At 43.5% G+C, this 26,578-nt stretch overlaps 1 protein-coding gene across 1 annotated transcript in view; it reads left to right on the top strand.

Annotated features, from left to right (window-relative positions):
* Positions 1-9,536: 9,536 nt before the first annotated feature.
* Positions 9,537-26,578, top strand: part of PDE8B (phosphodiesterase 8B) — a 76,832-nt gene continuing 59,790 nt past the window's right edge. The window contains exon 1 of the mRNA XM_086770562.1: positions 9,537-9,851. Within this exon, the coding sequence (XP_086626688.1) occupies positions 9,537-9,851 (315 nt within the window). The remainder of the gene's footprint in view (positions 9,852-26,578) is intronic.

Raw genomic sequence — 26,578 nt, 5'->3', positions numbered from 1 at the left:
ACCGAGCCTGAAGTGGGGTCCTCAGTGCATGCTACAATCTACATGCATGCAAAATGTACTAAAAAAACCCCAGACAATTTACTTTTCATTTTCCTTCTACATCTAAAAGAAAAGCAGGCAGAATAATCCCCTCGTTTGGGCTGTTTCTCCAGAAATAAAGACTGAGTTACTTTTTATCTTCTAAAGTTCTGCAGTTAGTGCCAGCAGCCCTGACGCAGGTCACAGGTGAATAAAAAGTGAGTGGGTCTGTGCCTGTGCTCTTTGCTCTGGAAAAGCCTTGCTGGCAGCACTGTAGCTGCAGGATGATGTCCTCCTTTCGGAGTGCATGCAAAATGCCGTTGTTGTGGTTTTGTTTAGCAAGGGGGAGCCTAAGGTGGTAGCTTCTGTAGGAAACTGCTAGAAGTCGCTCCTCTTTGTTCAGTGGACTTGACCGGGCCTAGGGCGGACCTGCTGCTGGCCAAGGCCAAGCCAATTGGTAGCAGAATGTCCCGTGATAACGCCTCTGCGATAATGTATTTAAGAAGAGGAAAACAGAAAAAAAAAAAAAAAGACAAGAGACAATGTGAAGAATCTGAGCAGGGGCAGAGGTGCAGAGGAGGAGGCGCAGGCCTCATGGGCCTTGCAGGCCTCACCCTCTGGCCTCTTGCCAGGCGGCTGGCTGGGCCTAACTCGGTCCGGCCTGGCTGCAAGAAGTGGAGAAGAGATGAGATGGATGATGTGAAAAGATTCTGAGAGGTGTCTGCCAGCCTGTTATGGAGAACTTTTCTTGTGAGAGGAACAGCTGCAGACGCCAAGGTCAGTTCAAAAGGAGGGGGAGGAGTAATGCAGCTCCTGGCCAAGATTCCCCTGCAGCCTGTGGTGAAGACCATGGTGGAGCAGGTTGTCCCCCTGCAGCCCATGGAGGTCCACGGAGGAGCAGAGATCCACTTGGAACCTGTGAAGGACCCCACATCAGGGGAGGTGGATGCCTGAAGGCAGCTGTGGGCTGTGGAGGGCCCACTGGGGCAGCCGTTCTGGAGAGACTGCACTCCGTGGAAGAGATGACCCACGCCGGAGCAGTTTCACGAAGGACTGTGGTGTATGGGTGGGACTCCACAACGGAGCAGGGGAGGAATGTGAGGAGTTCTTCCCCCGACCATGAAGCAGCGGCGTAAAACAACGCATGATGAACTGACTGCAACCCCCATTCCCTCTTCCCCCCTGTGCCACTCGGCGGGGGGAAGGTAGTAGAGATAATGTTAAGTTTGGGAAGAGGGAGGAGTGAGGGGAGGTTATCTTGTTCCCTGTCTCATAATCCTGCTGTTTGTAGTAATAAATGAATAGTTTTCCCCAAGTTGAGTCTCTTTTGCCCGTAACGGTAACTTTAAGGATTTTCTCCCTGTCCTTATCTCAAACCTCGAGCCGTTTTTCCTTAAATTATCTCTCCCTATTCTCTCGGAGGGTGGGGGAGTGAGAGAGACACTACGTAGTCTGGTCCCAATCGGGGCTGAACTACGACAGCCATTTGTCTGCCACATACAGAGTGTGGCTGTTAGTGATCAGACTGAGCCTTCTGCATTTCCTATGTCAGCTTCTCAGTGCTTGCAAAAAAAAAAAATGATGCTCTGGCTGGTCTCAGCATTCCTCTAGTGAATTTTCAAAAGCCACATCAGCTCGAAGGGCACAGTGCAAGGAGAAGTGCTGGGAAAGGTCTGTATGGGAACTGCAAAAAGTCTGTGTGGCTATATCCAAAACTAGTGCTGTGGGCACTTCTGAGCCATTGTGTGTGGATGAGTACCTTGCCCTAATCGCTATGCCGTGTCTGCATGAGATACTTCCTCCTCCTCTTGGGTCTTTGTTAGGAAGGCAGCTGCACAGAATGACAGGAGTAAGAGGCATGCTTTGATTAGTCCCTAATTGGTCAGCCTGGGGAAAGCAGGGTCCCAGGGCAGGCTGTGGTGCTCGCTTGTCTGATAATCCTTTGAAATAACTAGGCAAAGCTGGTTCTGAGGTTTGCTGTTAAAGGCTGGTTGACACCTGGGACTTGTGCAGAGGTGCTGAAGAGGAAAGGTTGTACCTCCTCTGAGACCATACCAGGCCTGCAGTCCCAGTCCAAGAACATGGCTATGTGCAGTTGAGGCTGTAGAAAATCTTCTGTCCACCTCATCCAAGCAGGACCCCAACCTTTGAAAGAGTGCCAAGGACATGAGCTCTCAGACAGCAGCTCTTGCAGATGTATGGCCACGAAAGGGGGGACGTTCTGACCTTCTGTTGAGAACATTTCCATATGTGTGCTCTCTAGGGTTTCTGGGGAGCTCAAGAAGCATTGTGTTTGCTGACTGTGTATCTTCTCCCCTAGAAGTAGGCCAGCTCTTCGCAGTCCCTGGCCTCAATCTGACATAACTTGCTGACCCACACTGGTTCTTCTTCTCCTCTCTAGAACTGATTTTCTGCACATGTTCAGTACTTTGAGTTTATTTTGTGTTGTGGTCTGTGGTTTTGTGGTTTTTTGGCTTGGCAGCTGCTGTAACTTGACCACTGCTTGTCCCACAGGTCCCAGTCATCTTTAATATTGCTCTACTTCTGTGACATTCACATGCTCTCCACTGTCTTGTGTGCAAGCCTTTGACTTTTTTTTGGGTAGGGATTGTTTTTCTTTGTTTGCTGAGTATCTTGTACAGCTTCCTTGTTGAGGCCTTGGGCACCACTACAGAGCAATGAGAGTTTTCAGAATATTAATGAACTCCCAAGAAATAGCAGTGCTCCAGAAGGAAAAACAGCAATAAATGTTGTTAAACCATGAAGGACAGAGCAACAAAGTGAGGTAATCAAGTCCAGTCAAGCCCAAAGGTGTAGTTCCCAAGATGACGTATTCCACCTGCCTGGTACTTGCGGTAAACTAGAATATCTCAAAGATGAAAATAAGTTGTTCGGAGCATGTCTCTGGTCCTACCTCTGGCCGTTGAGACTTGCTCCAGATCAGGGTCTTGCTGACCTCTTTCAACCCCAGGCAGTTTGTCTCCCCTCTCCTCGACCAAGGACCCAAAAGGTGCCAGTGATGAGCTATCTGCTCCCGGGGTGGGTTTACCACTCTCTGCAGGGGGATGTGAGGGTTTGCTTTTTCCCACAGGCTGTGCAACTGTCAGCACCTTGAGCCGCCCCAGGTTCACCTGACTTTCCCCGGGCAGTTTTTTCTCCTTTTCTAAATTTTCCCGACCGCGGCAGAAAATGACCTGCCGGGGGCACAGGCGGGGGCAGAGCCCGGGCGGCCGGGACAACTCGGGGAAACCGTTTCGCCCTCCTTCCCCAGCGGAGCCCAGGAGGCGCAACTCGTTCCCCGGGCGCGGGGCGGAGGGGCAGCTTCCGGGGGGGCGGACCCCGGGAGGCGGCGGGGGAGCTCCGGGGGGGCGGACCGGGAGGAGGGGTGGTGGCGGCGCCCGGTCCCGCCACGCTCACCTGGGCAGCGGCGCCGGAGCGCCAGTCCCGCTCCCCGCCGCTCCTCGGAGGATGAACGGGCCGGGGAGGGAGGTAAGGGGAGGCCGGCCGGGTCAGGGGAGGGGGGCAGAGGGGCGGCCCCGAGGGCTCCCCACTGTTCCGGGGCCCCCGCAGCTGGGGCTCAGCGGCGTCCGGTGCCGGCCCGCTCCGGGAGATCTCCCGCTCCCGGCGGCACCTCGGGGGCTGGGGGGATGTATCCGACCGCCGCTGCTGCTGCCAAACCTTTATCTGCCTGACTCCGCTCGGCTTTGCCAAGTACCACCCGGAGCGGGGGGCTGGAGTGGGGTGTATTGTGCAGGTATCCAGATATTCCCACGGAAGGGAATCAAGGGAGGAGAGTGGCGTTATTAAAGTAGCAACGAGCAAAGAACAAGCTTCTTGTGAGGAAACTACCTGAGGGACTTTTCAGCGCTGGTAGGAGAATCGCAGTCACTTTTCTATGAATGCTGCGGAGCACTTGGTTCAGTCTTACTCAAAGGTAAGTCAAAGGCTTGGGTGGACAGCAGAAGGCTAAGCCTGTTAAATGTGATGAGAGCACTGTTGTCCTAGGAAATTTGCTCATAACCAGAAGTATCTAGCCACTGTCCTGCCAAATTTGAGCTCCTCAAGGGGAATAATGCTAACATAGGATGCTACTGCTGGTGGCCGAAGCTTGTAGTTACTGTGTGTTTCTATACTTTACTCTTCCTCTTCAGTGCAGTGTAGTAAAGATTTGATGTGCCTCTTAAGAATGTGCTGATACGAACGACAGTGCCAAGTTGTCCCATTCTAGGGAAAATGACTGCAGGTGTCTATCCCCAGGAGGAAATCTGCATCCCTGGGACAGCTCATCACCTGTCAGCTGTAAGCAGCAGAAGCCCAGGGCTGCATCTTCTCCTGCCCCTGGGGAGACAGAAACAGCTGCAGGCAGAGGAGAGCGGGAGCCGCAGCTCTTCCTTGCTCGCACGCAAAGGGGTGGAGAAGGTAGAGAGTGGAGGAAGGCCCTTGCCCCTCCATGCACTCTCAACAAAATTTATGCCTCACTGCATGTACAGCAGCACAAACTGCTAGCGGAAAGGGTACCAGACTGAGTTCCCTCTTCAGCTCCGCACCCTTGAGTGAGCTTGGAAACAGGCTTCTCTGTGACTCAGTTTCCCCACTTGCAAAATATCCATAATGCAAAGTATTTTGTGAGCTTCTGGGGAAAGCTGAGATAGATGGCATTGTCCAAGCCAGTCAAAATGTGACTGCAAAAGAAGGAAAGAAGGCCAAAGTCAGTTTCTATGATGTGATTAGCAAGCAATCTCAGCAAACCCATTCTGTCTGAGCAATACCTACCTGAGGGTGTCTTATTGTAGATTGTTGCTATTGGGAGGCTGTTACTCACAGCACTCGCAGTATTTAGCATGCAAACACAGTATCACAAACCCATGGTAAGTTAAAACACAGTTTTGCTGCAACAACTGATTTTTCAAAGTTATGAAATGAAAGGAGTCTTGGGCAGGGGAAAAAAATAGGACTTGGTTTTGCTTTTTCATTGGGTAGGAGAAAGGTCATTGCTTTCACTGAAGTTACTCTTGATTCCATTGGTGAGAGAGTCAACAGGTTTGTGGACTGAAAAATACATTCTGCCTTCCTCAGGAAAAAGAAATAATCTTAATCTCTTGTATTTAATATCCTTCTGTTTGCCAAGCACCATCATTTTTTGTATTGTTGATGAGTAAAAGCACAAGGGTAGCATTTGATAATCTATTGTAGATTATCAGATTACTATAAAGGTGCATTTTTTTTTAGAGTCATACAGAGAAGACCTCTATTCTAGCTGCCATGATTATTATTTTTCTTATATCTATTTTAAGTTAAAAACATAGCATGTAGTCTGGGTAATTTAAATAATTTTTAGGTATTTGCTTTGCTCTAATCTGAGTATGCAGCATGTTAGTTTTTACTGTAGTTTAGAAATCTGTTGGACCGACATGAAAGGACTGAGAAACTGTTGAGCCTCCTCAAAGCCTAGTAAATTTTTTTTTTGTACGGGCTTATTTATACATTCTTAAACTGGTTTTACAGTAAATGAACCATGAATAGAGGTAACTGTCTTCAGTACTTGCTTGTCAAGTACCAGATTTTTAAGTCTCTGTAAAATGTGACCTCTGAAGTAGTATATTCTTACTGCAATGAACTGAGATTTACAGATGTTACTTCCAATAATGCCAACATAAACTTACTAATCTACTCCTAGCACAGAGTCTTAGTATTCAGGTCAGAATGAAGCCTATCACTGGCTTTGGAAGGGATATAAAGTTTGGAGGAGTATATTTTGCTCATTGTGGAGGGATTTGCAGGTGTAAACACCATAGAGAATGTGTATCCACTGTTTTTTACTGGGAAAAAAAAAATATGAGATGCTTCAAGGTTCCACTGGCAGCTTCCAGAATCCCTTAAATTCATCAAGCTGAAATTAGTCATTTGTAAGAATTTGGTTTCCTGTGAGCATAAAATTTGTTAGGATTTATACAGTTGCAACTCAAGCCACTGAAGGCTCTTTAGCAGTGGAAAAACTGGTGCATGTGAATATCTTCCAGAGGTCAGATGCACTGGCTTGATTCTGAGGCCATATTAAATACGCATTTCTGATGGCAGAGTCTGCTTCATGACCTCAGCTGTCCCTCCTGCAAGTCCGTGGTTGAACTAGTACATGCTGCTCACAGTAAAGCCTCCCACTTTAGCGGGCATCAGCCTGGGCAGACTACAGGAAGATGACTGCAGGAGCATGACCTGAGCATGCCGTAAGAGGTGGTGAAAATGTGCGTGCCTGTCTTATAAATAATCCCTTTTCCTTGCTGTCCAGTAAACCCATGGTTGTCTTCTCACAGGCAAGATGCAGGAAGAGTATCAATGTTAGGAAAATGGATCTTTAACTTTCCATTTCTTCACTTCCCATTTCAATGGCAGATGGTGATCCTTCCCCTCTGCACCCACCCTGTCCCACTCCAGCTTCTGCTCGTGCTCATCGTCACTTGCTTGTTCCATCTCTCTGAGTTGTCTCTGAGCACCATGCCTATGAGGAGAGGCTGAGAGAGCTGGCACTGCTCAGCCCAGAGAAGAGAAGGCTCAGGGGGGATCTCATCAAGGTGTATAAATACCTGAAGGGAGGGTGCAAAGAGGATGGAGCCAGGCTCTTTTCAGTGGTGCCCAGTGGCAGGTCCAGAGGCAGTGGGCACAGACTGAAACATGAGAGGTTTCCTCTGAACATCAGGAGTGAGATATGAGCATGACTGAGCACTGTAATAGGTTGCGCAAAGGGATGGTGGAATCTCCATCCTCGGAGATATTAAAAAACCATCTGGATATGTGCCCATCCTGAGCAATCGGCTCTAGGTGGCCCTTCTTGAGCCAGGGGAGTTGAACCAGATGAACCTTCCAGCCTCAACAATCCTATGATTCTGTGATTCTGCTGTCAGATAAAGCATTAAGTTACTTTCCCCGCTTCTCTTGCTTTTGAGCAGTCCATGTTTTTCCCCATCCTGCAGCCTTCACTCTTCTCAAGCACTCTGGCACTTTGCACAGGCAGCCTCATCCTCTTCAGTGGTGATCCTTCCCCATTATCCCAAAATCAATAGCACAGGGAGAGTTACTTGAGAGCTGCATTTAGCAAAGGTTCTCCAGAGCTGTGACTTCTTATTCCTACAACTTATTCTCTGACATCAACTCAAATGTTATATGTAAGCAAGGGAAATCCATGTGAGAATGGCCAGATACCTGCAATGCTGTCTGAAATTGATTGCAAAGTGGTCACAGAATTCAGAAGAAACAGGGCTTGGGTACTGGAATGTTAAGGAAACCCAGGTACTAACTGACTGATGAAATAACTTACCACTGGTACTGATTCAGATAAATGGACTGTGAAGAGCTAGCAACACAGTTTAGGGTGTGATGTGACATTTTTGCCAAGCTCAGTCTGCAAGGTCAAAATATTGTTTATGTTCACATCCTTTGTTAAAATTCTAGATGCTGCTGATACCTGGGGTGAGTAAATTCCTTTGAACAAAGTCTTGAAGTAGATATTCAACAACTCTTAGAGGTCTTCTGGGGCAACATCATTTACAGCTATGTATGGGTTCTGAGTGGCATTCCTGAGCTCCTGACTCTGCTGCAAATCACAGATGTGGCCTAGGGCAGGCAACTCAAATGCCCAACTTTGGTTTCCCAACTGTTAACAGAAATGAAGAGGGGCTTCAAAGTATTGCAAGGAATACATAGAACTGATTGCTCTTTTGTCATTAAATGCGGTTTAGGACATGTTCATCTGCAACTAAGTGCAGTATGCTGTGGGAGATTGAAAGGTCTCATCCGGAACTGCAGAGTAAGCAACAAGAAAGGCTGCACTGTTGGGTGATGAAGCATAGTCTGCTTCACTTTGCTCACACTGAACCTGTCTTTAAGATGTTCCTCAAAGGCAGCCACCAGTGGAGCAGTGTGGCAGCATGGAAACATGCAGCACATGCAGGATACAAGCTACAACTTAGTTTGTGAACATTGACAGCTAGTGGGGAAAAAATTACCCCAAGAAATTAGATTACTAGGGCCAACACAGGCTCTCTCTGGTAACTGCAAAACCATAGTTTGCCAAATAGGTTGGTGATCCAGCTCTTGATGGAGGAGTGAATGTCCATATTGCCATAATTACAATGACCCATGGACTGGATCAGCAGAGACCAGAGGCTAAAGGCTCAAACAGGTGTTGTTCCCCATCCTGCAGCCTTCACTCCTCTCAAGCACTCTTCACAGGCAGCCTCATCCTCTTCAGTGATGGTTCTTCCCCATTACCCCACAATCAACAGCACAGGGAGAGCTGATTTAAACTGAGGTGTTTTAGCTGTGAAGCCATCACTTCTGAATAAACTGGTCTCTAATCCATGAAAGCACTTCAGGAGTATTAGGAGCCAAAATAGCATGTTCAGAGCACTTTGTCTTTCAGCATCACGTTCCTTGCGCCAACTGTGCTTCGCATTTCTAGTGTTTTTACATTACTGACTGAAAACTAGGTGGAGAAACAGTGATCAAACATCAGGTAACACTCCAAGGAGAAGAAAAGGTGTATACGGCAGTGTTTGCTGGTAACTGGGTATCAGATAAATGCTTCATTAGGCAGGCAGCATACCGCTTCGATGACATTACCAATTCTTGAAGGATTTATAATGTGCAATTGAAAACAGAGAGATTTGAACTAAAACCTTGCAAAGACTTAAAAACCACATTTAGCTTTACACCTCGTGGATAGTTTCGCTGAGGTCAATGAAACTATTCACTGTGGAAAGTCAAGAAAGTGCGTAAATCTCTGCAGCATTAAACATTTTGCTTGGTTGCTTCCCCAGGGACTGGAAACAGGGATTGGCAGCTATCAGACCTATAGGCTGAAATAGCAGGTTTTTTTCTTTGGATATCGGCCTAATTGAAAAACAGCATTAAAAATCATGGAACAATCCTGGCCTTTTTTCCCAGCTTGCAGTGGGTGCTGTGTGGCTCCAAACTCCTTCCTGCAGTCCCCCCCACAACAACTGGGAGTTGCTTGCCCGTGGCGAAGAAATGTAGGCGCGTTTTGACTGTTGAAATAAGCATTTTAACTGCTTTTAAACAAACAAACAAAAAAAAGGTATTTGGCACAGTTGGGGGTGGATGTCGTGTTGTACCTACAGGAGGCTTGAAAGCAGACCCTCTGCCAGGGTTGGGAGGGGGCTGCACCACCTGTGATGCTTCTCCTCCTCCTCCTCCTCCTCTCTTTCTCCCCCCACCCCGCGGCTGAAGGACCCCGTGGCCGCAGGCGCCTCGTAAGGGGCTGTCGAGGAGGGGAAGGGGCTTAACGGGTCTGGGGTCCCCGGGGGCGGCGCAGGGGGACGGGCAGGGGTGCCAGGGAGGCGCTGCACGGGCGGGCGGGAACGGCCGGGGCAGCGCCGCCGGCGAGGGGTGGTACCGGTGCCGGTGCCGCCGCGGGGTGCGGGGTGCGCGGCGCGGGGGAGGCAGCCCCGCAGTCCGGGCGGGCGACGGTGCGGTGGGGCGGGGTGGGGAAGGGAAGGGAAGGGATGGGCTGCGCCCCCAGCATCCATGTCTCGCAGAGCGGCGTGATTTACTGCCGGGACTCGGACGAGTCCAACTCCCCCCACCAGACCACCACCATCTCGCAGGGCACAGCCACCCTGCACGGCCTCTTCATCAGGACAGACGCCGCCGATTCCATCCCCTCCGTCCTCGCCTACCAGAGCCGCCAGCCGCCGCCGCCGCCTTCCGCTGGCCCCCGCCGTACGGAGCACAGGGAGCCCGGCGCCTCCGCCCGGGCCAGGGCCACCCGCTGCTGCGGCATCGAGGCGGAGACCCAGACCGGCAGCCCCAGCGCCAAGGTACAGCGAGGCCGCCCCTCGGCCCTGGGTCCCCCCTGGCCGGGGCAGAGGGAGGACGGAGCCGCAGCATCCCCCACTCCCGACCCCCCCCCCGCCCCCGCCGCACCCCACTCCAGCGGAGGGAGGCGATAGTCGGCGGGCGGGATGCAGCTGCGGGTCCCCGCTGACTTCACCGCAGCTGCAGGCGGGCACAGCTGCGTGGGGCCGTGCTCAGGGGCCGTCTGGCCTGGAGCCCCCCACCCGAAACCCCAAGTCCCCCCGCCCCGCACCCGAAGCCCTGGGGTAGGTCCGAGGTGCCCCTGTGCTGAGACCGCTCCTGGGGTCGCAGCCTCGCGGGACAGGGTTCGTTTCCAGCTTCGTGGCTGACAGCAGGAAGGGGGCGTCTGGGAGAGGTGGTGGTGCGCCGGAATGAAGTCCCCCCCCACCACGCCCGCTTAAGTCTCAGCAGCAAAAAGCCCGTGCTTGCTGTTGGGTTTTCTTCATCCCCGCATCTGGTTAAAATGAACTGCTGCTGCCAGGCGCGGGTGTTCAGCTGAGAACCGAACCGCAGGGATACTCCCGGGTGGTGGCTGCCTCTGCAGGGTTGTCTCACCCCAAATCTGGAAGGCTTGGGTCACCTCTCAGTGGCTAAGGCAGGCACTGCTACAACCTGCTCATCAACATCTTCACTTAAGTTTAACACTTAAAAGAGGTGATTGCTCTGGATTTTTTTTTCTTTCTTTTTTCTTTTTTCTTTTTTTTTTTTTTCTTTTTAATACTAGGGTAGATTTTTCATTAATTTTCTTGAAAGTTTTTCAATAATTAAATTTTGCATTGTTGTCCTATTCCAAAGTTTATTATCAAAACAAACGGTATCATGATCCCCGCTGCACCTTAGGTTACTTTTCTGTTGTACCATGTCACAAAGTAATTCCATGGGTTTAAATATGTTCTGGTATTTTGCTAGAACATAATTAAGAAATTATAAGATTATATAGTCTTCTTCTGTAATTTAAAAAATCTGGAAATTGTCTGAGGAAAACATAAATGAGAGAGATCACAGAGGAAAAAACCCACCACCACAACCCATAGTTACTTTGTTCAAATGCTGAGAAACTTGCAAAATTGTCTGCAGTTACATTGGCTGTTTTACTCATTCAGAAGCAGAACCTGCATAATTAGTGATAGAGACAAAGTCTGAGCAGGACTGGAGTAAAAAAAATGTTACATTTCTTGTTTGTTTGTTTGTTTTTTTTAACATTTCAGAGTGGAACACTTAAGACAAAATATGATTTTTTTTAAGGTAGAGAAGAGTAAAATACAAATTCTTGCACAATTTTTAACTTGAGGTTTGAAAAAAGATTTTTTTTTAAGTGGTCATGCCCTTTTCTGTTCTTATTAATTGCTTGTTATTTGTTATTACATCATGCGCTTATATGACAATATATTTGTCAGCTTTCTGGTTATTAAAAGTGAAGGTATTTCAGATGTTTTTGAATTTCATAATTGACACTGTACTATTATTTCAGATAGTTTCAGTTCTTTTTGCAATTTTAGAGTCCCGAGCACCAAAGGGAAACAATGGGGTTCTTTTTATTCAACAACTGCTTCAATGATATAATAGAAATGTTTCCATTCTTAGAAGAGTTAAGATTTGTAAAATATTCAATACTCTTCTTAAACTGAGTTAGAGCCTTCATTCTTGTTGCTACTCTTGGCACGGTTTCCTACAGGTTAACATCATACTTGGCTATTTGTGTGACCAAAGCAAGGTTGGAGTATTACGGAACTATCATAAAGGCAAAATACTGCTTGATACCTTGTGGGCTGTAAGAAGTGGGGAAGTACGGAAACATATGCTATTTTACTAAGGTACTTGTGCAGAAACACTAAAGTGTTCCTTGCCCACGTTCCCTCCTTAATAAAATCAAACGCTATCATGAGAGCAAACTATTACTATCTCAAACCCTACATCAGCTTTACATGAAGATACAAGGCATTTAGCTTACATCACTGAAGCGTAACATTGAGCATGAGATGATACCAAGTGTGTAGTGGCTGCTTGACCCACTGCTCAACTATTGCTGCTTCTGAAGTGCAATGGTACCAGCTGTTTAGCAAGAAGTAAACAGCTCCTTGAACACTTCCTTGGGGATTTAAAAATATAATAAAAATTAACCTTACAAATACATCTTTTGATTATGGCCAAATACAAATCTTAAGCAAAAGTGCATGCATAAATATGCTTTTCTTGAATATCTTCGTACTTAAACATTAGCCAAATTTAAACACCAGCAGAACAAACAAGTTCTAAGGCTCTTGTCGATAACACATAGCCTAATGGGACCCCCTTGCCCCTTAGTCTTCTATTAATTGCTTTTTCTTATTTTATTTCTTGAAGTGACAAGACGGACACTGAATGTTATGGTTTCGTTCTTCTTATGCTGTATTCTTTGTGGAAGAGAAAAATCCATTTATGAACCTCTCTTGAAAGTCATTCACACTAGGAACAGTGTTTTCAGGCTTTTCTATAGCAAAATAATTATTAGAAGTGAAGCTCAGGAATAAGAAGGAATACAATGGAGCAGTATCTCTTGCAATGTTGGTCTGTGTTAAGTTCCAAGGTGGAAGCATTGAGGAGAAGTACGTGCCCTGATATGTCAAGTTTTTAGGATTATTTTTTTTTACATCTACGTGAAAGGATGCAGCTGACCAACACCAATACAAACTGCTATAGAGAGCATTGAGAAATCCAGATGCTGAGAGAGTTGCATCAGGTCCACAGGTCCTGGAGAAATGCAACCCTAACATTGCTTTGATTTAAAATACAGTTCTTCTCTTTAAAGCAGTATCACATGTAAGAAAAGTCACTGTACTTCTTGCATTTCTTGGTTTTTTTGAAGTGTACTACTGTTTAACTGGCTGCTAGTATGTTCTGTAGAACACAGAATGTACCAGGTGGATGGTAAACTTGGAAAATAAAGCTCTGTAATTTAGTGTGATGAGCATCCATTTCACAACTCAAAAGGACACCTAAGACATCAGAGTCCCCTTGAACGTACTCTGGGGCTGCAAAGCTGGCAGAAAAAAAATTTAGGCAGGCCAAAAATTGTTGAACTATGTTAAAGTGCAGAGCCTTTTTAATTTAGGCTCGTTGCTCTCTGAGAGGTGCTGGCCTGAATAACTCTTACCTTAAAGAAAATTGCTAGTAGAGAAGTGCTTTTCTTGGAGACTAAGTGCAGACTTCTTAAATGAATACACTAAAAGGACTTTTGCAAATATTTATTGCTCTGTATCTGATCTCTCCTTTTCTCTTTCAAATAGTGCAGGTAATCGTCCACAAGCACTGTGAGTGTGTTCTTAAGCAACACTTAGACAGAAGAAGTATTAGAGAATAGAGAAGTTTATTATTTCTTCAGAAAATAATAAACCACTTGGCAAAGGAAACAGCAGCCTGGTCAATTAAACTTGGTATTGAGTTGCACAACATTCTGTAATTCCAAACCTGTTCTGGGTGATAGGTGTTTATATCATTAAATACAAAATGCATCTTTTGGGGCTTTTTTTTATGCCTCCTTCCCCCACCTCTGCCACCTTAGTTTGTGTAGGAAAAGAGAAGCACTGGAAGCTTGTAAGAGAACAATGAGCCTCAACCATTTCAGGACCGAGAGTCAACAGGTGTCTCAAGACCACTGCACCCCAGTAAGTTCTCCAGTAAAAAGCTTCTTTGGAACATTTGCTTTTAATGTCCAAAATACTAAACAATTTTAGGTAAACACAGTGTTAGTAGCATCCATTTTCTAGTTGGTACCATTTGCTGTGTGTAAAATGAGGCTCTGAGATTTTACCTTCTGAGGAGCTTGATATGGATCTTTTGACAATCTCTAATAGTCCATGATCATACTGAATGCAGAACAGAGGGATTTCAAATAAAACTGGCCATGCAGCTGAAAGATATAATACAAGATCAGACGTTGTGCTGTATACCCTGGGGAATAGTGTATACTCTTGGGGTGCAGGAGATAGGTTTGAATTCTTGCAGCTGAGAATGTTTAATGATCACTGCATCATATAGGGTGTGATACAGAAAATGGGCCTATAGTTTTCCATTCCTCTCATTCAGGTGAGGAATAATCTAGTCATCTATCATGCTTTAAGTAGGGGTTTAGACAGCAGAGTAATTCAGCAGGTTTAGGTTGTGAATGTAAGCATCGCACCTGCTCTGTAGGTAGTCTAAGAGAGAGATAGGGCTACCAAACATCTCTTGTAGACATCTCCTTTCAGCTGGCTGGAGAGCCCCTTCAGCGCCTTGGACATCTATCACATTGATCTGATGAGCTTGCCCTATTTACTGTAATGAGCATTTAAGCACCTGACTAGCAAAAAATTCTTCTTCAACTTCTCAGTGAGTTTGTTACTTCAGACAGGTTGCTGTACCTTTTCTATATCCATGGCTTCCTAGGTGAGGTAGTTGTACCAGGCTGGATCATACAGCATAGGCACCCCTGAAGTAAGGAGTAATGCAAGAGCATGTCTTCAATAACTCAATAATGTCCTGTGAAGTAGTCCTGAATTTTGTGTAATGATACCTGTAGAAGTTAAAAGGAGTATTGTTTTTGAAATGCTGTGTGCTGATGGGTAAGCTTGTCAGATTAATGCAACCAGAGCTGGGGGCATTCATAAGCCTTAGTGCTATAGGCAAAAAAAGAAGAAGCAGAGTTGGGGATTTTGGTTTGTTTTTCTTTTTCTTTTTTTTTTTTTTTTTTTTTACATTAAAATCTTCATAGTACAAGGCAGACATGCTATTGGCATGACTACTCTGTTCTTATTTTGGATTATCTGTGTACTCCCTCAAAAGTGTTGTTGCTTGAAAGTTCAAGTCCAGGAGAGTGGTAAAAGTGTAATAGTCATGTCAAGAGAAAACAAAGACGGAAAAGAAACAATGCTTCTGGTTAAATTTCCCTCTTGCACTGCCTGCACTGCTGCCAGGTCTAGGGCAGCACTTTACTGTCCATGTAAATTACTCCCTGCCTGTATTTCCTGTCTGCCTGTTGGTCACTCTTACTTTTTTGAAAGATTAGAGTCTGTCTTAGTTACAGGGTTCTTCAGTGTAGCCCAAAGTGAAAGATGCATGATGTATGTGATATTTTTAGAATTCTCTTTAATGTACATGTAACTTCTCTAAAATTGCCTTCAGCAAAGGCTATATGTACCTGTGTGGTTGCTAGGAAATAGCATGTGAAGTGTTCTATGGTGTAGCAGAATTTAACTCTTTTTGGGGAGTGTTGTCATGGTAACCAAACTCAGTATTTTCTGGACTTCAAAATAAGTCAATGGTAGCAGGATTATGGCTTCAGAAAATCAACAGTTACATTTACTGATGTAAAGATAAGTGTACGGAGCATTGTGGAATGCAGCATGTGTGTTTGAAGGGCATCATTTGGTGGTTGAGGGCATGAGCTTGCAGTAATGACTGCCACCTGATGATCTCTCGTGTAGTACTGTCTTCCTCTGGCCCAGTCTACTAGATGCATTTCTAGCCCAGTAAGTCACTGGTCCTGCAGGGCAGCAACAGCAGACTGTCCCCTTGCTTGTCTGAAGGCATCTTCTTTGGGGCAGTTCTCACAGGCCACAAAGTACAAAGAGCTCATTCTACAGGAGCTCCCACGACTCCCCCAAACATTGGTGCTTTTGGGTTGTGCAGCTTGAGTCACCTTTCCTTTCGCATGAGGAAGAAGTCATACATTATTAATTCTGAGTAAGATGGCATGCTGCACAGCCTTCTGGAGGTAGTGTCTAATGCAGGTGACTTTCTTCACTTAGGAGGACCATTAGTCCATTTGCTCATGAGCTTCATTTTTCCCTTGCAGGTCAACCATTTGTGTCAACCACTGCCCCAGCCTGCATCCAGTTATTTATAAATGTCTTTCTCACCTGTGTTGTCAGCTATAAGAGAACAAAATGTATTAGAGACATTCTGTTCCTTTGGATTACCTCTGACTCTGTGAACAGACAGTTACTCTGGAGAATTGTTTAAACAATCCCTATATATCTCTACCCACTGCTTTGGCCATCCAATGCCAAATATTTCATATCTTGGATGTAGAAAGGATAGAGTTTAGATTTATGCTGAGAAGCCCCTCAGCTAAATGGTGCTACTTTACAATAAGTCTCAATATTCAGCTCTTAATAATGTGAGTCACTCACTTTGAAAATAGATAACTAATTTTGATGCAGATTTACAATTCATTGATCTCTTGCCCTGGATTCCTACTGCATCTGAAGAGGCAGCTTCCTTTCTAAAAGGACGGGAAAACTGGACCAGTGTCAGTTGGTTTCATAACATGGAAGAGTGGAGCAGGAATTGAAGGTGACCACAAAGATGATCAGAGGGCTGGAGCACCTCTCCTGTGAGGAGAGAGAGAGGAGAAGGAGAGGAGAAGAGGAGGCTCCAGGGAGACCTTATAGTGGCCTTCCAGTACCTAAAGGGGGCCTACAGGAAAGACGGGGAGAAAATCTTCAGCAGGGCCTGTTGAATAGGATGAGAAGTAATGGTTTTGAAAAAGAGGGAGGAAGATTCAGACTAGACATGAGGAAAAAATTTTTTACAATGAGGGTGGTGGAACACTGGAAGAGGTTGCCCAGAGAGGTGGTGGATGCCCCATCCTTGGAAACATTCAAGGCCCGGTTGGACGGGGCTCTGAGCAACTTCATCCAGTTGGAGATGTCCCTGCTTCTTGCAGGGGGGTTGGACTAGCTGACCTTTAAAGGTCCCTTCCAACCCAAACCATTTTATTCTACAATAATTGCAAAGATCTGGGCCACCTGGACTCCAGCACACAGAATTCACAGAGAACGCAGCCAATGTGAGCATGCATCTAGATATCATTAAATTGTGTTTAAATAAGAAATCCAAAGAAATAACAGTTAGCTGAGAGACTTGGCATTAGTAGGGTCAGTAATGTCCACTGCAAGGTAAGGCAATGAGCTGAAATGAGCAGAATGGAGTTTTGAAGCCATGTAGCTATTGGAAAACAAGCTATTCAACAGCTATTTATAAGCCTCAGACAAACTGTGCTCACAGCCACTTTGCATGTAGAGCTATAACCTGTTTGATTTAATTACAATTTGTTTGTTTGTATTTGTAGAGGTGTGGTCTGATTCCTTTCTTGTTTTATGTATGTTTTAATCAAATACACTTACCAGCAGCATATATTTTAGTGCTTTTAAAAAAATCTACTTAATCAAATGTAGAATTTGGCACGAGGTCTCTGAAGCTAGCTTTGGAACTGCTTCCAGTACTCCATTTTTCCTTTGCTCTTAGGTCAGCCATTTCGCCACAGGCACAGCAAAAGAGGCATTCTTCTTCCCCCATTGTAGATTTGGAAGGCTCTCTGAAGACACTGTGAACTTGAATGTTGTCAATTATCATCATTCTTCTGCGATTATGTTTAATAATCATTGTGTCCATTTATGAAATGCAACCTCTCAAGCCATTGTGGTAGCCATAAAACCAGGAAATCTCTTTTAGAAACGGAAGTGGAGGATGAGGCCTTATGTATTGTATGTGTTCATTTCCAACATGAACCAAATTTCTTTTGAAACTTCCTCCTGTCACAAAGAAAGCTGATTCCTAAACAGCTGTTTAATTATATGGGGAAAAATCACACGCTTTCAGAAAAAGGTGGTATATTCCATTTCAGAACAAAACCATTCATATGTGTTAAAAGGTTAGGGCCATGTTTATGTGCCAGGCACCGTTGTGATTTGTGGAAGAGGTGACTAAGTATCATATTGAACACCTTGCCATGGCCTCATTTCAGGCTACTTTCCTTTGCCTCAGATTGCAAAGCCAGGGAGGCAAGACATCAGAAAGTTTTGATTTCTTACATTCTCACAGACATGGTGCGGTGGGTGGTGGACACAGTGCAATGGGCTACAGCTGCTGGACAGCACTTCCATCCCCACAATGCTCTGGACGGCGACTGCAGTGCAGTGGCAAAAACTTGGGAGATGCTTGGCTCTTTGCCCTGGAGGTTTTTGCAGACATAAAAAAGGTCAACTAGAGTACTATGAGGGTGCAGTGGATGGTTAGAGAAAAGATGGATGAAGTGAAGATCTGAGATGGGCTAAGCAGAGTAAGACATCATTTTTCAAGTGAAAATAAAGTAATTAATCTAGCTTAAGTTGGGGTGGTTGTGGAAGAAGCATCTGTTACAGGCCGGAGAAGGCCAGGACAGAAACTTAAGCCAAAGAAATTGGGGCTGAAGGGGCACATGAGTAGAGAGGTGTTCTGGGGAAAGAAAAAAAAAAAAAATTATCTTGATGCCCCAGGATGCCCATGTCACAAAGTCTTGAGGAGATGTGATGTCTGAATCCAGTGATTTCTGTCCAGAACTTACAGCTACACAACAAAAATGTAGCTTGCAACTCAGGGCTAAGAAATTTTGTGGATTTTAGCAATCATCTTGAACGCGCTATTTCTGAAGTTTATTTGTCATAGTCTTTTTTCTCCTTCTCTGGAGTACTGCTCCAGACAAACCATGCTGGTATGTTGTGGTGTCATCATAGTTGGGGGAAGAATGCTGGTAGCTGAATCAGTGCTTTTAGTATAAGACAGGAAAAGGAGCTTCGTGGGAGTGTCTTGTTGTGCTGAAGAGAGCTTTGATAAAAGGGAGGAAAAGACCCCTCCATCCCCAAAACAAAACAAAAACCCACTCAAAACAAACCAAAAAAAAAACCCAACACCAAACCAAAACAAGAAAAATCCCAAACCACCAAGCAGGGTATAGCAATTAAAATTGTGATAATATGGAGTTATGTCTGGTGCAACTTTCTGAAATGACAGCAGGCACTCCTGTATTCCAGGCCTGGATACGATATTGCCAAGAGAGGACTGACACAGTGTATTAGCTCTGTGGGTCTGGTGCATGGGAGTGAATTTAATCTTTAATGGCAGGTGTTTTGTTTTTTAAAAAGAAACTTTGTATAAATGTTTTCACTTTCTTTGGTGCAACAGTTTCTTTGGTGCATTCTGGTGGTTTTGCTCATTTCAGTGTGGCAGAGCTGCCTTTTACCACTCTGGTCCTTCAGGTGGGCTTGGAGTATCAGAGTTTTTCTTTTGGGTATGAAGCCAGATGTTTAAGAAAGTGACATATCATAAAACTATCAATGGCATAAAAACTAGTGGGACTGATCAGTGTTAGACTCAACCAGAAAGTGTGAGGATATTGTAGTGAGATCCTGCAGTGAATTAGATCTGTGTGCTGCTCTGTATGAGGGCTTTGGCCCTCACAAAACTATGTGGAACGCAGTCTTGTATTTTTCAGTGTATTCCTGGGTTTTGTCCTAATACCTACCATTTTGTTCAACACATGCTTGTAGAGTTCAGGAAGGAAAACTAGCAGGTGGTAAGAAACTTTCTTAAAAATAGTTCAAACCAACAGTTTTAGACTTTGGGCTTACATTTGTTTATTTCTTTCCTACCTTACCAATTTGGAAGGTTCCTTTGTTGTCTGTTTGCAGATATGCATTAACTAGAACAGCTGATGCACATACAGATCTTTTTTGGCCCTCTGGCATTTTAGTGGCTTAGGGACCATCCGTACAGTTCAAAGAGTTCAGTAATGAATCATCTTCAAAGAAGGGAATGGTTTTCATGGGTTCCACCAGATTTATACAAGAGGCTATTTATAGATCAAGGATTTGTTTTTTGCCCTTAGAGCTATATGACTGCGGCCTCACCTTAGATTAGAAAAATCTGCTGTGCTGAAAGTAACTCCTTTAAGGCCATCCTTTCATGTTCATTTTATTGTTGTTTTTCATTTGATTGCAAATAGTCTGCAGATAGCTTAAAATTGAAAAGGGCTCTGTACTTTTGTAGCTCATGTGTAAAGTCTTGTCAGAGAACTTTGGTTCCCTGCCTGGTTAATCCAGATGGTTGCCTGAGAAAAGATGACCTTTAATTACCATGCTCATGCTTATTCTCTGGTGTCAATGCAGTTTAACTTTCAAAGTCTGAGATATGTTTATGTTTACAAATTGATATCTTATGATACACATGCGATTTTTGGCATATAGCATGTTAAACGGCAATTGTGTAAAGGCTGTCTTCAACATACCCTTGTTTTATTGAGGAACTCATGTGATATAGCTGCAAAGGATCCACTGGGACAAAATGACGGAAAATGGAGGCAACTTGCTCACAGTTGCAAGGTTTTTCAGTTTGTGTTACTGACGTTGTTAAATTGATACTAGACATGTGTGATCAACTTTGAGTTTGGGCTGGGGAGCTCCTCCTACAAGATCCTGTCATCAGGCAGATTTAGGAATATCTGAGTGGTACAGAGCAGCAATAAGCTTTCACGCATTTCAGAAAACTTTATAAGAAAGATCAAATTAACTGACTGTGGATGCACATTATGAGAACTTTTAACAGAGCTAGCTTCCTAACTGAATGCCAGAACATGAAGAAGAGAAATGAGCTTTTTTTTTTTAAGACTTACCAAGAAGTACTCTGGATTTTTTGTGTATGACTTCTTATCATTGAAGGAAGAACAGCATTTTATTTCAAAATCTAATGAAAGAGCTTAAAATACAAAACAGAATTCAATGACACAACAGTAAAAACTTTGTGCCTTTTTGTATTTCCAGCCTCAGTGCAGAAATGTGTAATTCATACATGTAATCTGGTAAAAATCATCAAATTCACCACTCCATATGTTGGGATGCAAATCTTGCTTCTGGAAAGAGTCTACTGACAGCAGTGAGATGAAGATTTAGCCCTTTTTCAGATAGGAAGATAGCAATGGGCAAAAGGCTATTCAAATTTTCTGAAAATTTCTCTAGGTTTTATTTTTAATTCAATAGAAATAAGTGATTGCACCCTGATATCTCTTCTTTGGTTAGTGGGCTGTGAGAGACCAAAAGAACTGGCATCATATTTCCCACACAGCCCTTAGCTATTTTATCTGTAACTGCTAGCTGGCCTGGGCAGTGCTGCTTCTCTGAATGCCTTGTTCCTAACTCTCCCTGATAAGTATTCAATATTTCTTGATGGGTGACAGAGGTAGTTGTATGACATAGGTGCAACACACCAGATTCACATCACTAGGAGACGTGATGTGATTGCTACCACTCCCTTTTGTTGATCTGCCACTCTCTCTCTTCCAGGACTTTTATTTTTCAGTCATTCTTTCAGCATAGAATCACTGAAGAGGATAGTTTGCCTTCTTTGGATGACGGGTGATAGTTTTTTATGTTTGCATGCATACTTGGTAAGTGCTTGTCTGCAGGTTGAGTGAGCCATCTTCTGGTATCTCCCCTCCAGTTTTGGTTTGTTTTCTTTTTTTCCCTCCATTTGACCAGTTGTGGAGGTGTTGCCATTGCTGAGAATGGGATCAAAGCAGGGTACATTTAAATATGTGGACTTCTTGGTTCATTTTGGTCACAGTTCACACCCTGTGTCTATCAGCTGCCAAGCCTCTTCATTCATTCTTTGATAATCAGTTACTTTTTTTTTTCTCACTCTGGAGGAGAGCAATTCTATCTGTCTATTCCAAGTACTATCAAAAGTGATGAGTATCTGACAACAGCAGGCATATCTTCTTTTCTGCTACCAGCATGTATGTCATGGACTGGAAAAAATCATGGCTCAGATGTGTAACTTAAAACAGTACTTTCATTGCTACTTATCACAAGATTAAGCATAAAACAGGGAAGATAGTCTACTGGGCATCCTTTCTAAACTTCCAAACTTTTGCTGCTTGTCTGCTTAGAAATTTGCTTGGCAACTGACTTGTATGCCAATGGGTAGTTTGTGAGAATTGGATTTCCTGCTTATTTGGAAATGTCATTTCAACAAGATAAATATTTCAAAGATAAAATTCTGGAAAGATGTTTCAGGTCAATCAGAACTTACTATAGTCAATCTCAGATTCTGTTTATATTTTTGTAAAAATATTCACCTGATTTACTGCTTCTTCAAAGGGTTTACTTCTCACAAATGAAAATTATCTGGTGGCTGGGGGGATCCAGCTGGAAAATTTCTAACTGTCTGGCATTGCTGATTTCAGTAACTTCACTTCATGCTGCACTTGGGAGGTCCAAAGACACATTACCATAGAAATACCCACAGTAGTTTTAAACCAACTTTAAATTATTAAAGCTTGAGGGCTAATGATTACAGCAATATGAGCTGTGAAACACACTGGGAGGCTGGATATATGCTTCAGCAGCTGGCTGCACTGACTACAGCTAACTACAGCCCAACGACGTATGCTTTTGAGGTTGGAAGCAGAGGACCAAGATCTTAAAGTTCTTGCTGAGATGCAACCAGTGTTGTATAAGGGGCCTGAGCAGGTACCTAAATACCTCAGCAGTGCCACTGTTGTAAAGGATGAGTAGGTAGCCTAGGACAGCTGGATCAGACCAACAAAGACCTGGTGGCTCCACAGATGGGATTGCAGTGCTTGCTGCTGCTCTCCATCCTCATTTGGTAACTGACTTGATTTTTTTACTTTTTGCAACGACTTATCTTGTGTCTTTGGTAGAGGTTGCCCTGTTAGATCAAAATTCAGGGTCAAAAATAGGTGTGATTATTTACTCTTCTTACCATCAGTCATAACATCATTTGTGTTATTACAGATTTGGCTTCACTGTCTGTGTTTGATGCTTGCAGATGTGTTCAATGAGCACATATGGAAATGGAAAATCATTGCCTTTGAAGGAGAAGATGAAGTGGAGCACTAAGGTGAAGAATTTAGCAAGCTATCTTGAAATAAATATGGTTTCTGACTTGATTTACATCTGAGTCCAAATCAGTCAAAAGAAGACAAGCAAGGTTTTAAATCACACTAGTAGGCTGTTACTCAATCTGTTGTCATTATGTTTCTTTTCATGGCCAACCTAGTCATATGAGGGAGTACATGAATGAAACGCTTACGTTATATTACTGTCAGCAAGAGAAAGGTAAAGCGAACAAGAGTCAATCATGTGTGTTCTGCTCTACGTAAAAATTCATGGAGACTTCTCTATTGCTGTACACATTTCAGTGACAAGCAATAATCTCAGATGGAAGTGTCTGCAGTCTACCTTTCAACAGCAGCATAGATAATCATTAAACCAAACAATCTTAAATAAGACAGACGCTCTTGCAGCTGTTTCATTTTCTCAGAATGAGTCTTTTCACTAGATCTCACTTGTAAATCCTTGCCAAGTTGAGTGTATTTATTCTACTCCTGTACACAGTTGCAGCATCTTCACTAGTCTTCCAAGGATAATAAAATAATTTGTGGCAGGTACCAGTAAAATTACTGTGTTCATAGTATAATCTAGTTACTTGAACCTGTGAAAAATTTCGTTAAAATTTATAGCAAGTGTCTTATGCAACAAAGGAAAAATCAATTAAAGTAACTGGCGTGCACGAGAAATGGAGGAGTAGTTCCTATTTGCTGTGAACATAGGTAAGGTTTCTATTCTGGCATCCTATTTTCACTTTCTTAGTATAGTAACATGATCAGCAGGTACAAAATCTTAAGTTTTCTTACATGTAGAAATAAGGTAATGTTTTTTCTGGTCTGATATAGACAAAGTTGGTTTGAGACTTCTGTGTCCCAGGACCTGAGATAGACTGATGTCTTTAATGCTGTAGCTTTTGCCTCCCCCAAGATGGCTGGCTGCAGAGAGAGTTCCTGCTTTGCGATGAGGATTCCTCATCACACCACCACAAAGGTTGTCTCAGTGTCGCCAAGTGGGAACAAGCTCCTAGTTGACTCCTTCTTGGCTGGAGGAATAGTTTCCAATCCAGAGATGAAGATCTCACTCTGAAGAAAAATAGGAAGTATGCATATAGTTGGTTGTAGTTATCCTCTGAAAACTTCCAAATGTATATTCCTTAGCTGGCTTATGGCAAGTGTTTTGAGGCTATCATATTTTGAACACGGTAAGAGTGACTGAATAATTTTAAAATATTTCTGCATACGTCATGACTGAAATTAAAACACCAGATTAGTGAATTACTTTTTTAATTTTTATTTTTAATGGCAAGGGATATTTGTTTGGGTGTTTTCATAAAGTGAAATATAAAAATGCCAGTTAATGCAAACATATTTAATGAGAACTTTTATGGGAAGAACTGTATCTGCAAATATATGTACCTCTCTAAGCTGTTAGAGGACTTAGAAAACAAGAAACTTCTGAAGCGTGAAATATTAAGTGTAACCCAGCACTCAGGCTGGGGGAATGGTACTTTTTCAGGATTTTTAATGTATTCATTGCACACTTAAAAAAAAATAATTATGATGAAATCATGGAATCATAGAATGGTTTGGGTTGGAAGGGACCTTTAAAGGTCAGCTAGTCCAACCCCCCTGCAAGGAGCAGGGACATCTCCAACCAGATCAGGTTGCTCAGAGCCCCATCCAACCTGGCCTTGAACATTTCAAGGGATGGGGCATCCACCACCTCTCTGGGCAACCTTTTCCAGTGTTCTACCATCCTCATTGTAATGAACTTCTTCCTAATATCTAATCTAAATCTCTCTCCCTCTAAATGGGTCAACAACGCACCTTTCTATAAACTTCTTGCAGTTCTTGTTACTAGCAAAATGACTTCTCACTTTCTTTCTCATCTTACTGCGAACATTTGCGGGGATTCCTTTCCTAAGGTCTCCCTAAAATCAAATCATTCTAATTTAGATCTGAGAAGCAGCATTCTCAGTTTCTGTAGGCAAAAAAAAAAAAAAAAGGCACTGGACAAGATACACCTAAGTAATCTATCACTTTTCTTTTAGAGTACACGAGGCAAACTCCTGCTTCAGAACAGAGCTTTCTGCAACATAAGTTCACCATGCTGACTGCTAAATTGCCTTAAAGGCTATCAAAGCTATTGTCTCAGACTTACTGTAGATTAAGGGATATGTTGATTCACATGAACTTTGAAAATATGACTTTATCTACCTTAATGACTTAAAAACGGCTTTACTTTATTTTCAATGAAAATTTTCTGAGTAATCTATACCTAATATATGGCAGTTTTTGTGAAAAACGTAATGACTGAAAATTACAGAATGTGTCAGACTGTGCCTTGCTTCATAGCTATAAATACAAAATGGAGGTAGTGTTCCATGGAGCATGAAACACCAGTTCACCGGGACACTGAAAAAATAAGTGAAAGAGAGATCTTTTGAGGATTAATAAATCAAAAATGACTTCTCTGTATTTTGGAAATCTCTGAGGACTGTGGTAGGGAATGGATGCAGGAGGTATCACACGTGCTTGCTCTGATCTTGTATGTGTTATCCAGTGCTGACCATTCTCAGAGACATGATGTTAGTCTGGTGGCTTGATCTGATCCAGGTCACTTGTTATATGTTTGCAATCCTGACCTCCGTTGATGCCTGACTTAGTGAAATATTTAAGTGCACAAGTAGAACCATCCAGCTGGACTGGAAAAACCAGAGCACCAGTTTGACTTTACATTTCTGCAGGGTCATTGCACTCAGAAGAAGTCTAAAACAGCCTTGGGGTGGTTGTAACTTGTGTCTGGCAGCTAAATATAGAACAGCTGGTTAGCTCTGTGTCGCTACAAAGGTCTAAAAAAGGAGTACAGGGAAAAGTGCTGTTTCCCCAAGAAGGGCTGCATATGTGAAAATTACTGATAATGTTATCTGAAGACTTGAGGCCAAAATTCTGTAAGGATGACTACTAATATATTTGCGATGTCATAACTGAAATAATCAGTGATGCTCTTGTGTTACTCAGTGCAGAGTAACTGGCTATCCATACTGCCTTATCACTTCATCACAAGGTTTCTGCAGATGTGACCAGTAAGCTAGTCAGACTGTTTTAAGTGTGCCCAGAAATGGGCTTTTTTATGTTCAATGACCATAACAATTACAGACATTTCATTACAAATGTATTTTGTTAGGATAACCCCCAAGCCTAATGTTTCTTATTCACTCTTGGGGAAGCATTTAAAGTTTAATCGTAACTTGCTGTATGAAGGAAAATGCAATTTTGGGAAAGGACTCTTGACTCAGAGAGCTGGCCCCTGCAATTGTAGGAAGCCACCTTCTATAACTGTTTTAATTTCATCAAGCCTTAAAAAATTTTATTTCTAGTCCTCTCTAACTTTACTGACGAGAGTCCTAAGCTGTCATTTCTGCTTTTTTGTTGTATTCAGCTAAGAAGCTTCTAACACATAGCAACATATATAAGTGCATGGTATGGCACTTCATATTTCAATTTCAGCCCATTTCTACAACTCCTGTCCTTGAGGTTCTGTGCTACCCTATCTACCTTACAGTTCTTTTAGTCACTCCATTTTCTGTAACTTTTTAAATAGCTTTGCCTTTGACGTTCTGACAAGTGCCTTTCAGCGGTTTTGAACAGGACAGATTTATTAAGTTTCCTTTCTCTAAAAAGTCACTTTTATTATTTTGTATGTTTTTATCAGTGCTTATACTAGCGTGACCCAGCAAGTTTGGTAAAATGATACTGAATTGCATCTTCTTTTCAATATACCTCAATGCCTTTATTCTTCCATACAATTCTGGCACAGATTAGCAGGAGTGCCAATATGATGGGCCTATGATTGCCCAGATTACTTCCCCTGCTCTCTTGGCAGGTCATTTCCCTCAGCTTATGTTAATAAAATGCTTCTCAACTTCTTTGAAAACTGACTGTGACTCAGCCATAAATTTATAGAAGTTACTACATTCTATATTGTGATATGCACTTGTGAGTAAG

Source organism: Chlamydotis macqueenii, chromosome Z (genome assembly GCF_036417535.1).
Source record: "Chlamydotis macqueenii isolate bChlMac1 chromosome Z, bChlMac1.mat, whole genome shotgun sequence".
In the NCBI taxonomy this organism is placed as follows: domain Eukaryota; kingdom Metazoa; phylum Chordata; class Aves; order Otidiformes; family Otididae; genus Chlamydotis; species Chlamydotis macqueenii.
This window is presented reverse-complemented; position numbering and strand designations above follow the sequence as displayed.